Raw genomic sequence first — 12815 nt, 5'->3', positions numbered from 1 at the left:
TTCGTGACCGGTAACGGGATCGCAACCCTCGGTGTCGCGCCCGCACCGTGCTCAGCCAGTGAGCGGACTGGTCTCTATATGGGATCCGAACCCTCGGTGGGAGGGCCGCCGCTGTGCTCCCAAGTGCCGCACTCTACCGAGCGTGCCACCGGGCCGGCCCAAAACACATGTATTTTTGACGCCATGTTCTTAGAAAGGTGCTCAGAGCAACTAAAGTAGTACTGTGTCTTTGCTGTTTTTATGGTGCATAAGGTAATTTTGACAAAAAGAGTCTGATACCATTTGTGATACATTGTTCATGTAGCCAAGGAGTCCTGGCACTTGTGGCAGAAGGCATTTCCCTGATACCTGGAGCATTCTTTTTCTTCTGTTTCCTTCTTTCCATAATATTCTACCTCCTATTTTGATTTTTAAGAGTTTACTTATGATTACTTAAGTGAAAGTGTAAGAGTTAAACGTTGTTATAGCAAATGGGAAAGTTTTGCTCATAGGTGCATTTGTGTTTTATTGTAAAGGGTCCTAGACTGTGTGAGCAATTCAGGCTTCCCCTGCTGTCATGTAGAGAGTGGAGAGAAAGGGATGAAAGTGAAGGCAGAGGTAGTCACATTTGTTTTCACAGGTTGAATCCACTTTGCCTGAACAGGTTGATGTTGGCTTTGTAGGTATTTGGATGGTTCCTTTAACGAATATTTATATAGTACTTTGTGTCTGCAGCTGTTCTAGGCACTGGGAATACCATAGTGAATAAGCAGATTAAAAAGTCCCTGACCACATGGAGCTTACAAGTCTCTGGGGGAAAGAGAAAATGGAAAGATAAATAAGCAAAATTGTGTGTATACATATGCATACATAGGGGTGTGTGTGTGTGTAGCTTTAAAGTTAGAGAAGTGCTACAGAGGGAAGGAACTCAGCAAGGACTGAGAGTGGAACACAGTTTGAGCTTTGTGGCTGGAGGGAGCCTCACTGTGAAGGTGACAGTTGAGTAAGTTGACCAGTATAACGCTGTGTTTGTCTTCATGGGAGGGGCTTATTGTGTTATCTCAAGTGCTACTTTTCCTTGTAATGGTAGAGGTGTTGATCATTATGAGCTGGTGATAAAGGAAATCTCCCCGTAGGAGGTACAGATCCTGAGCTGATACCATCAGAAGGGTGCCCAGTGAGCATCTTCAGCATATTCTCTACAAAGAGACAGCCCCTGCCTCTGCTATTAATTAGACCTGGGACCTTGGGAGAGTCTCTCACCACTTATCAGCCTCAATTTTTTCATCTGTAAAATAGGAATACTAATATTTATTTTAGCAGATGATTTGGCGGGATTTCTACAAGTTATTATTAAGTAAGAAAAAAGGCAAAAAAAATTTATGATATGAGGACAAAGGGTGACCAAAAAATATTTAACATGCATGCATATATGTATTTGTAATATACATACATGCACAAACCTATATTCCAAGGAATATGTGAATACAGTGGGCAGTTTGGAAGAAAAGTCGTGTTTACCCTGGCAGAGAGAGAGGGTGGGAGGGAACACAGGAGCTATGCAAAAAAAGAAAGACAGAAGAAAAAATTTTATTTACGAAAATCATGTAAGAGGGCACTTCAAAAATTTCATGGAAGGATTTGTATCATCTTTTAATTCTGTTTTTTCATGAACTTTTTGAAGTACCCTCGTATATGACCACTTTTATATATTCGTCTATAACTAGTTATAAAAAAAGCGTAAAATATTTAAAAAATACCTACCTCAAAGATTGTTGTGAAGATAAAATGAGATATAACGTATTATAAGCACAGTGCCTACTTAAAAATACTAGCCTATTGTAGGAAATATAAAAATCTTACCTTGTGCTGGTTTTCTGGAGCCAAACTTGGTAATTTAAAGAGAGGAGATAAATATGTTGCTCTTATTTTCTGTCATTTTTTTGGTTTATTTTAAATTTGAACAATTTTTGGAAATTAAGACTGATGATATGTACCTATACATCAGAATATTGTTTTCAGAACATAGATGGAAAAAGATGTTTCGCTCCTGATGGAGCATGTGTTTTCTGTAGTAACCGGAGAGCACAGGTACTTTGGCATGTGCTGATATGTGCATGCGTGCACACACACAAACTAAAAATGGCAGACTTGGTGAGGAGTTGAATGTCGCTTTCAATGTGTGGTATGATGGTAGCAATGTGACCGAATGAGTGAGGGGACTTCACAGTCTCCTACAAGTGGGGTGCACAGAACAGTTTTCTCTAAACTTCTTGGCAGAAGATCTGTTGACTCTTTGGGAAGAAACCTGTCTTTTCCATTCATTCTTTTTAACTGGGGAATTGAAGGAATAAAAGTCATGTTTCTTTGTTTCCAGTAACAAGGGACATGTTCTCCTTGAGCCTTTATTCTTGTGTCCCTGTCTGTGAAGAGAGACATCTGCTCATCCGTTTCCTCCTTCCTCCCCTACGTCTTGCCTACGCCCCTCACTTTCTCTGCATCCTTCCATCTAATAATAATTAACCAGTCTTCTGATTTGAAGGATGTCTTAGTCTGTTTGTGCTGCTATAACAAAATACCCGAGTCTGGGTAATTTATAAAGAATAGAAATTTATTTCTCACAGTTCTGGAGGCTGAGAAGGTCAGGGTCAAGGTGCGAGCACTTTCGGTGTCTAGTGTCCTCACGTGGGGAAAGGAATGAAAAAGGCAAAAGGGGACAAACATTGTGTCCTCACATGGCGGAAGAGCAAAAGAGAGCACACTCATTCCCTCGAGTCCTTTTATAAGGGCCCTAATCCCATCTGTAAGGACTCCACCCCCACGGCTTCCTCCTTCCTAGAGGTCCCACTTCTTAATACTGTCGCACTGGCCATTAAGTTTCAATATAGGAAGTTTGGGGACACTTTCAGACCATATAACAAAGAGTAAATAGTTGCCCCGTTTTTTCCCCTGTAAGGAAATTGCATACTTCTTCTGAGAATGCTCTCAAAAGGTAGTCCTATGCCAAGTCCAAGGATAGATCTTTCATGTGCAATTTTGAGGCTATAATTTGAGATGAAGGAAACCAAAGTGGGGGAGGGGATGTTGATCTGTGTTTCCAGTCTGTCCTCCTCATGTTGCGATGACATGAAAACTGAAATAGTCATGGTAAGAGAGATCAAGTGGCAGTGTCAGGGGCTCAGTTCCATCTGGAAAGAGATGGAAACATGAGCTCTGTAAAGCCCAAGAAAACTGATGGAAGAAAGACAGCCATGGAAGCAGAAAAGGTGATGAGCTCAGTCACTGAGTGCTGATTGTGTCTCTGGTGTGTACTACACGCTTGACGTATTATCACCCTGAATTCTCAACAGTGCTCTGAGGTAGGCTTTGTTATTATCTTGTACAGGGAAGGAAATAGAGGCACAGAGAGGTTAAACATATTGCCTGAGGCTACTCCGTTGGTAAGAAGGTGGGGTGAGAAGGAGGGGCAGGGGGCGGGGGAGACTATTGGAGGCGAGGCTGTTGGCTGTCCAGGCTGGGTCTCTGCCAGTGAGGCTGGGTCCCTGCCTGCTGCTGGTCCAGGTGACCAGGGACTGCAGCGAAACTCAGCCTCCCTGTCTGACTCATGAGGGGGTAACTTGGTTCCAGTACCTCTCTTTTCCATTCTCTTCCCTTATGCCAAACAATGTGAAGTCAGCCTGCAGCTGCTTCCTCTTGGTGGCAATGGGTGTGGGGACCCATGTTCACAAGGTGGAAGGTGAAAAGGGAGCCTTTTCACACGCTGGCTTGAGTAGTGTGGGAGTCAGGACAGCTCCTTGTGCCCTTCGGCTCAGTCACCACAACAGGGAACCCATGTTCTTGGTGGCTTCTTGAATACGTCAAAGAATCAAGTATTGGGAACCATGAAGTCACACGTCTGCCTTGACTCTTGGGCCCTGGTCTGTGGAGAGGAGCACTCTGCTCCTGGGTGATGGCCTCCCAAGTATGATGTCATTTTGATGTTTGTAATGAAAGATCGTAGATACAAATTCTTAGTTATATTTCTAGCACAAGACCATGTACTTATACTGTTTTCTAAAGTTGATGTTTACTTAACTACTCTGTCAGACAGATTAATAGGGAATGAGCCATAATGTTAGTTGATGGTTTAGTTCCATGCGCAAGATAGAGGTGGAAAAGCACATTTCTGATCTATCATTATTCATGTTTTACAGAAGTTGCCTCTGCAGTTTGAATTTATATCAAATATTTCAAAACCTTTTTAAACACTCTTTTTAAAGTGTTTTCTTCCTAGGATACTCTTTTCCTGAGAGTCTGTATAAATTTTGGGAGCATTAGAGTAACTACTATGTTTTCTACATTTTTATCAAGCAGAGAAAATAAAAAAATATTTTAAGACAACACTGAAAATCTGATTATTAAATCACATAGAATAGAAATTGGTATCATCCCACTCCTCGGTACGGGTTGAAATCCTCTGCTGAAGATCAGTTCTAGAAGGCTAACTGTTTAAGTTTCGCATTGGCAGTTTCACTTTGGCAGCTTTTAGGCAGGACAGTGGTGGTTCCTATAATCAGCTAACGTGGTTCACACAGTGTCCTGAGTCTTTTGTTCTTAAACTGGGTAAATAATGCTTTGCATTCCACCCTTTATTTAATGTCATCAATAGCATACCTCAAGACCACTTTTTTGGCAGTGTGTTAATGAGTGTTTTGTTGAACTTTTTCATCCATCAAGGACTGAAATATCTGATTTATTCTCAGTGGTGCTTAAAATAAACTTTTGTGGCTGAGTTTACTGAAGCCCTTATTTGAAAGATATTCTCCTAGACAGGCTCAGAGCTAGGCTGCTGGCTCGTTGGCCCAGGGCTGGCTGAGGCCAGGGTCACAGTGAGAGCCACCTTCCCATTCTTGGACTTGGACTTCTGATTTACTGCTCTCTGGACAGTCTTTGCAGTAGGTGGATTTTAGTTGGTTGATTTTTGTAGGTTTCCAAATTAAATAAGTGGTCAAATGGGTTTCTCAGATTATAAGCTCCTTGGATCTGGGAAGAGGAGTAGGGCATGAGGGGAAGAGGGATGTCAACTTCCTTCACGCTCTGCCTTCTCTCTCCCATCTGGGTCTCCCAGGACTGCCCAGGCTGAGGCATGAGGGCCTTGTCAGGGACCATCTTGGGCTCCAGGAAACATCTAGAAAGCTAAGCCAGCAGGTTTTGAAAGTTTTTAGCTCTTATACTTAGTTTTCATTTTCTTCTCCCCCTTCTTTAGGATTGCCTTGTAGCAGACATGGAGGATAAAGTTTTAACTGTAGTAAGTATATGTTCTGGAAGTTATTATAAAATTCCTTTTCCAAAGGCACTGGGGAATTATATTAATTAAAGTAAATGCACTTTGGCTGATTACTTCAGGATATACTTTGAAATATTGGCTTTTGGGATATGGGTCTGTTAATTTAGGTGGAAGGGGAGGAGTAAAAGTTACTTAAGATAGATCAACTACTGTGAATATTCCTGTGCTTAAATTAGCTATATTCGAGTCTCTGTTTTTTTTTTTCATGTGAACATTTCAGCGGGGTACAGGTATACATAAATTGCTAGCTAGCTTGCTAATCAGGGCTAAAATGATGTACAGATTTCACTTTAGGACCATTTTGATTAAACAAAAATTCTTCACAGAAACCTTATGATGGAGGGGCATGTACTGTGGCTGTTTAAAGAGCATTTTGTAACTATTCATCATCACTTCCTCCTTTTGACATAAGCCAGCCTGTGCTCTTTTGATAAGGCCTTCCTCCTACTGATGTTGAGGAATTTAGCAATGAAACTGCTATAAATATATTTTCCATAAATAGGGAGGCTAAACAAATTGGAAGAATGTAAAAAGCGTCACTACTTGGATTCTCCCCCTTGGAAAGAAAATCATTCTTTGGAATTTCCTGATTTCTTTGGTTGCTTAATTTTGAAAGGTTAGATGAATCTGATTGGGAGAAATACCACATGTAACCACTGTGACTTCTACACAGAGACCACTTAATAAGGATCCTCACATTGTCTCTCTAGAGTTCCACCTTGTCAGTGTTTGGCATTCAGAGAATGTGAGTGATTGCTAAAAAGATCATAGCCCTAAATGTGAAATGCAAAACTATGAAGAAAACAGATAAAATATAACATAGAAGAAAATCTAGCTAACCTTGGGTTTGGCAATGAGTTTTTGGGTAGAACACCAAAAGTACAATCCATGAAAGAGAAACTGAGAGTGTAGACTTTCAGAGCTCTGCTCTGCAAAATGCACTGTTAAGAGGATGAGAAGACAAGCCAAAATATTTTCAAAACACTTATCAGATAAAGGACTTGTATCCAAAATATGCAAAGAACTCTTAAAACTCAGTAATAAGAAAACAAACAACCAAATTAAAAAATGGGCAAAAGATCTAAACAGACACCTCACCAAAGACATACAAATGGCAAATAAGCATATGAAAACATGTTCACTATCATTCGTAATTAGGGAATTAAAAATTAAAACAAGATGCCACTACACACCTATTAAAATGGATAAAATCCAAAACACTGACGACACCAGATGCTGGTGAGGATGTGGAGCAATAGGAACTCTCATTCATTGTCGGTGAGACTGTAAAATGGTACAGCCACTTTGGAGGAAAATTTGGCAATTTCTTACAAAACTAAACATATTCTTACCATACGGTTCAACAGTTGTGCTCCTAGGTATTTATCCAAAGGAACTAAAAACTTTTGTTCACAAAAATCTGCACAGACAGTTTATAGTAGCTTTATTTGTAATTGCCCCAAATTGGAAGCAACCAAATGTTCTTCAATAGGTGAATGCATAAACAAACCATATTACTTCCATAAAGTAGAATATTGTTTAACGATAAAAAGAAATGAGCTATCTAGTTGTAAAAAGATATGGAGGAAACTTAAATGCATATTGTTAATTGAAATAAGCCAGTTTAAAAAGGATACATGCTATATAATTCCAATTATTTGATGTTCTGGAAAAAGCAAAACAATAGTAAAAAGATCAGTGGTTGTCAAGGGTTCACGGTGAGGGCAGAGAAGATAGATAATTAGGTTGAGCACAGGGGATATTTAGGGCAGTGAAATTATTCTCTCTAATACTATAGCGATGGATACATGTCATTAGGCATTTGTCAAAACCCATAGAATGTCTACCACAAGGAGTGAACCCTAATGTGAATTACAGACTTTAGTTAATAATGTTTTAGTATTGGTTCATTGGTTGTAACAAATGTACCACACTAGTGCAAGATACTAATAGCAGGGGAAATGGGGTGGGGGGCAGGGTAGTATAAGGGAACTCAGTGTATTTTTTTGCTTAATTTTTCTGTAAACCTAAAACTGATTTAAAAAGTAAAGTTTTTTTTTAAAAAAAAAAACAGTACAGGCCTCCCTGCCCCCCCATTTTTTTTTTTTTACCTTGTCAATATTTGGTATTCAGAGATTGTGAGTGATCACTAAAAATTCATGAAAGTGGCTGGGAATAGATGATTTTCCTTAACCACTGAAAGGGGATTTCTACCTGGCCTGTGCTCTTCAATAGTCGTAAAGGAGTTAACATAAAAGCTTCACTTTTTAAACAAAGCTGAAGTAGTGGCACCATTCCCACAGATTGCAAATACGGAATCCAAATGCCATGCATTCATTGAGCAGAATTATCAAAATGATTGCCGACCAGAGCTAAAGGTTCTAGGTGAAGTGCCTTTCTTTAAAAATCAGTTTGAGATAAACTTGGTTAATGATTGAACTTTCCTGACTATTTGCCTCTCTGATTCTAGGTCAAGGTTTTAAATGGCATATGTGACAAAACAATCCGATCTACTACGGATCCTGTTATGAGCCAGTGTGCGTGCCTGGAGGAAGTTCACTTACCAAACGTTAGACCTGGGGAGGGCTTGGTAAGAATTCTAATAACACTTGTTTTATTTTCAAATAACACACACTGTCATTTAACAAAGTTTTTTTTTTTTTAAATTCATATTGCTGTCATTTCATTCTGAATAGTAGAATTAAATTAGACTGCCTTCCATTATGTAGTTAGGGATTTGCTATCTTGAACTCTGTTTATATGTTTTATATATTCAATGTACAAAAATGAATACAGCTTTAAAACTGTGTACTCATATCTTGAAGGAATTGTCTTAACAGTTTTATTTTTAAGACTTAGTGCGAAGAGATATAAAACATTTACACAAAGGGAAAATAGTCTCTGGCTACAAAAACAACATCTGCTCTGGAAGTCTCTATTAGCACTTAGATGGATGTGAAAAGGGACAGGTTGAAGGAAATAATTCTTTACAAAAACAACATCTGCTCTGGAAGTCTCTATTAGCACTTAGATGGATGTGAAAAGGGACAAGTTGAAGGAAATAATTCTTAAAAAAAAAAAGTTTAGAGCCGTTTTGTAGGTAATGTTTGAGCTGCATAATAACAGGCCCTGAGAATACTGTGCATCAGGTGATCTCCCAGTACCTAGTGTGCATCCTGTGGGATTAATTTGCTGAAATTAAGGTGAAGAAGCTGTGAGGTCTGCTGATTAGCTTGAAGGCTTTTGGTCAGAAAGAGAGCTGGGTTTAAATCCTAGCTCTCCAGCGATTAATCTGTTTGCATGTCGGTTTCCTCATAGGGCTGTTGAAAGCATTAACTTAGATGATGAATGCCCAGCACATAGCACGTGTGCATTAATTGTTGGTTGCAGCTACTGCTGCTGGCATTGTTGATGAGGAGGAAGACTGCCTAGTGTGTAGGTAGCTGTGGGAGATATTAAGGCAGAATCTGCCCGTAGACAGAAAAACAAGAATCAACCAAATGTCAACCAGCCTGCATTCTTAGTGAGTAGAAATATGCAACCTGATACTGCTTGGCTTCAAAGTAAATGATGGATTATAAAAGATCAAGTTTAAACAGGGAGGATGTCCCGGAGGTGAGTTTATAGTCAAACACTGTAGCAGATAAATGCCCTGAGTGGGCAGAAATGGAGTTGTCATTTTCAGACGATGAAGTTGTACAAGCAGTGCCCTGGGAAGGGGAGTTGCATACATAGGGGAGAAGCTGATAGACTTGGGAATGAAGCAGCAGGACAGGAGAAGAGGGGGACAACCCCGAGGGCCTTGGTATGGGGTGAGACTTTCATTGCACAGTGGCATATGCTTCTGAGCAGGGCAAGGGTCAAAATGATTTCTAAGAAGGATCCTCATTATTTGCAATATAGATGCCAGCGTGAGCAACTGCTTTTTGTTCTACTTTCTGCTCTCTTTCCCCATTTTATAACAGTTTAATAAAAACTGTGATACATGGTATGTCCGACTGCAGAAATGTTTCCTTGTTGATGCGGTGTTCACCTCTGCGTTGGCCTATCAGGCCTCTTCGGTGGGAGCGTGTTCTTCCTGATGCTTCCTTTAAAACAGAGGGGTGCCTGGTACTAATTTACTGCTGACGAGGGTATTTCACAAACTTCCTGAGAAAGTAGAACTAGAAGATCATACAAATCTTTCCATGAACTTTTTGAAGTACCTTCTTATGTTGTGTTATTTAATAATCCTCGTTTGTACATCCCAGTTTGGGTTATTCGTGACTTGAATGTCACCCTGCAATTACTGCTGATACCAAGTTTAAATGAATACATTGTGTCCCTAGGCAAAAAGAGATGGTCAGGAAAGAACAGTCTTTGTTTGAAATGCCTCTCTCATTTAGCAGGTCTGAGAAAACTCCTACATCCTCAAAGTTGTGGCAAATTCTGTGCGCCTGGTACACAGATTATAATATCAAAGAGATCTCCTGTCTGATTTCTTTCCCTAGGGTTTCGATTTGTTTAGTTCTCCTTCAGCGCCCTTTGGATCTTGTTTCACAATGTTTTGGGAGGCTTAAAAATGAGTATTGTTTTGAAGGGACCATCTTTAATGTTTTATAAGTTTGTCTCCCTTGCAGCTATATCTAAATGTTGGAGTAATGAGTTAACGTATTTGTGACTCACTCTAGGGCATGTATATCAAATCCACTTATGACGGATTGCACGTGATTACTGGAACCACAGAAAATGTAAGTGTATCTCCCTTTAATGTAAAAGCTATTTTTTGTTTAAACAGATTTGACACAGTTTCTACTCTTTTCTTTCAACGTGTGCATGCTGTTTTATTATCTGTAGTGAGGGCATGGGTGCCTGTTTTGTTTACTTCTGTGGACAGGTACTGCTTATCACCAGCTGTTGTCAATTTATTATTTAAATTGTCTTTTGTTTCTCTTGTTCACATCCCTTGCCCAGTTTTCACCCCCACTCTTGTGTTAATTTTTCTTTTTGCACCCTGGAAGTGTTAAGCCATAAATACAAAAACAATGATCTTTTTGTTGTTGAAAATCACTCTCATAAGAGCTGGGATTGGTGCCATATGTGTAAAATATAATTTTTTTGTTTAATGGAATTTTTATGTCTCCACAGCAGCTATTTTAGGATTTTTGCATGACATGATTTTTTTTTATAGAGCTGTATTTCATAATATTTGGCATGATATTAAAATTTAGTCCCCCCCCCCTCCATCCTTGGAATAGAAAAAGCAGGTCTGTTTCTACTGTGAGAGACTTTTGTACATTGTTTACTTCCATCTGGAAATTTTGCTACATGTAGGGGTTATTTCTTTAGCCCCTCAAACATTTTGAATTTGTAAGAAATAGAGCTAGCTGAATGCTTTTTTCTGGCAACCTACAATGTGGCTAGCTTTTGAATGACATTGATTTGAACCTAAAAATATTTGAATTTCTTCCCTGGGTTTGTGTAAAGGAAACGTGTCTGGGGAAATAATCTGCTATTTAATCAGCTAAAACAGGAGGAAATCATTTCTAATAGTAGGGGACATTTTTGGTAACTAGGTTTCTAATCTGGTGGAAATATGTGTCTAATTTTGAGCTTCAGCTGCTAGGTCTTTCGATAAAAGAAAATGGTATGATCTTTGGTGAATGTTTGTGATACACACTTGGTTTTTGTAGTAAGAAAATGACATGCTCGAGGCAGTCAATGAATTATAAATAACTTAAGTAGTTCCGGCAGTTGAATGAGGAGAGGATAGTAGTGTCTTTAAGCATTCTCTGTTGAGCTACAGCAAGAAAACACCAAGAATCACTAGGAATTTTTATGCCACATCACCTGATAGGCAATAACAACACAGGAAGCTCTGCTTTTAGGGTGGGGATGGTGCTAAAGAAAAACACATAATGCATTATAGGATTCATCCCTTATGCTTGTTGGAGACTTGGCATTTTTAGTTGAACCACAACATGACATGCTCATGTGCCACTGAGTACATGGTTTCGGAGTTGGATGGATTCAGAAGGATGGTGAATGTCGTTTCAGTTTTTAAAGAGTTGAAGTTTAGCATCCAGGAATTTGGTGATTGCATTGTTTGATTTAACCAGACCTGTGTGGTTCCAGACTCTCTCTGGCCTTGAAGCAGTTTCAATCTTAGATATGTTTACATGTGGAACATTGTAATATTGCTACCAGAAGGCATAGAGATTCCTCCCTTCTGGCCCTCTCATTCCCTCTTTTTTTAAATGATGAGAGTTGAGTGAGAGATTAAACAAAGCTACTTTTGAATCAAATGAAATATCATTAATGATATATCCCCCCAATTCCTACCAGAATCATGATACTGGGTGATAGTTTCAGGGTTTACCTGGATGTAGTAGTCTATCCTAGCAGGGGGAGGTGGTAACCATCTTGTTAAAAATCAAAAAAGGAATAAAAAAAAGAAAACTTGTCCTATTCTATCTGGTAATCTATTTAAAAATGTCACTCCCATTGCTTCAGTCATTCAGTTGTGTTTGAGTACCTGGAATGTGCTAGACATTGGGCTAAATCTTCTAGATGATGGTGGGAAGTTAGGTAATAGTCTGCTTCTCAAGGGCTTAATCTGGATATTTTGCACTTAATGTTGGATATATTATATTTGAATGGTAGTAGAAAGTGCCAGCTCCAGGTCAGCTTTCCAGCTGTCTCTTAAGGTCACTATAACTTCAGAGTCAGAATGTTTTCAGGGAAGCCTAGTGTGGTGGGTGGTAGTGGGCAGAAATCACCCATTGCATTCCCACATGAATTGTCTGCATATTCCTCTGTCTTGGGCCCCAGGCTGAAGCAATGCCAGCAGGCTATTCCCAGGCCTCAGTCCATTTTCTTGGAGGTTACCTGAGAGGCCAGGATCATTCCAAAGTCAGACTAACAGTATCTGGTGATTCTCTATCTGACTTCTTTTACTGATCATCTTCAAGACCTTGATAGGAGTCTTGACACAACCCTATCCATACTCCTATCCCCCACCCCTGAGATTAGGTGAGAATTAGATTAGCCTCTGAAGAATGGCACATTATTCTCCAGGTCACCACCCTTCTGCAGCAGGCCAGAGCAAGCATCATTTTTCTGTCTCTGGTGAAGATAGGCAAGAGCTATTGCCCCAGGAAGAATCTTGCTATCAAGCACTCCCTTTCCTGGGGTTCTGCCAAGCACAAGTCTTGATCACTTGGTAGGACATTTGAGAAATAAATGCATGAGGATTGTTAGGAAGGGAAGTCAGCTCAGGACATCAGTGCTTGTTTTTTAAGACTGCAAGTCTCTATAAACGGAGTTCCTGGCCTCAGGGCCATCTTTTATAAAGTGAAGCTTATCTTAAATGAATCCCTTACCCAGCAAGATTAACTGGATTGTACTAATTAAGACTGTACTGATTTACTACAGTAGGCCTGTAGCTATGGGTTAAGCATCTGACATACAGGTGCAAAAAGGAACATAGATAAATTCATTTTTTTTTTTTTTTTTTTTTTTTTTTTTTTTT

The 12815-nt window shown here is 39.6% G+C and overlaps 1 protein-coding gene across 1 annotated transcript in view; it reads left to right on the top strand.

The window, feature by feature from the left end:
• Window positions 1-12815, top strand: part of CNKSR3 (CNKSR family member 3) — a 39757-nt gene that overhangs the window by 9614 nt on the left and 17328 nt on the right. Inside the window, exons 4-6 of the mRNA XM_008566429.1 lie at window positions 5225-5266; window positions 7776-7895; window positions 9976-10035. Coding sequence (XP_008564651.1) covers window positions 5225-5266; window positions 7776-7895; window positions 9976-10035 — 222 coding nt within the window. The remainder of the gene's footprint in view (window positions 1-5224; window positions 5267-7775; window positions 7896-9975; window positions 10036-12815) is intronic.

The sequence above is a fragment of the Galeopterus variegatus genome, unplaced genomic scaffold, assembly GCF_000696425.1.
Source record: "Galeopterus variegatus unplaced genomic scaffold, G_variegatus-3.0.2 Scaffold241, whole genome shotgun sequence".
NCBI classification, from domain to species: domain Eukaryota; kingdom Metazoa; phylum Chordata; class Mammalia; order Dermoptera; family Cynocephalidae; genus Galeopterus; species Galeopterus variegatus.
This window is presented reverse-complemented; position numbering and strand designations above follow the sequence as displayed.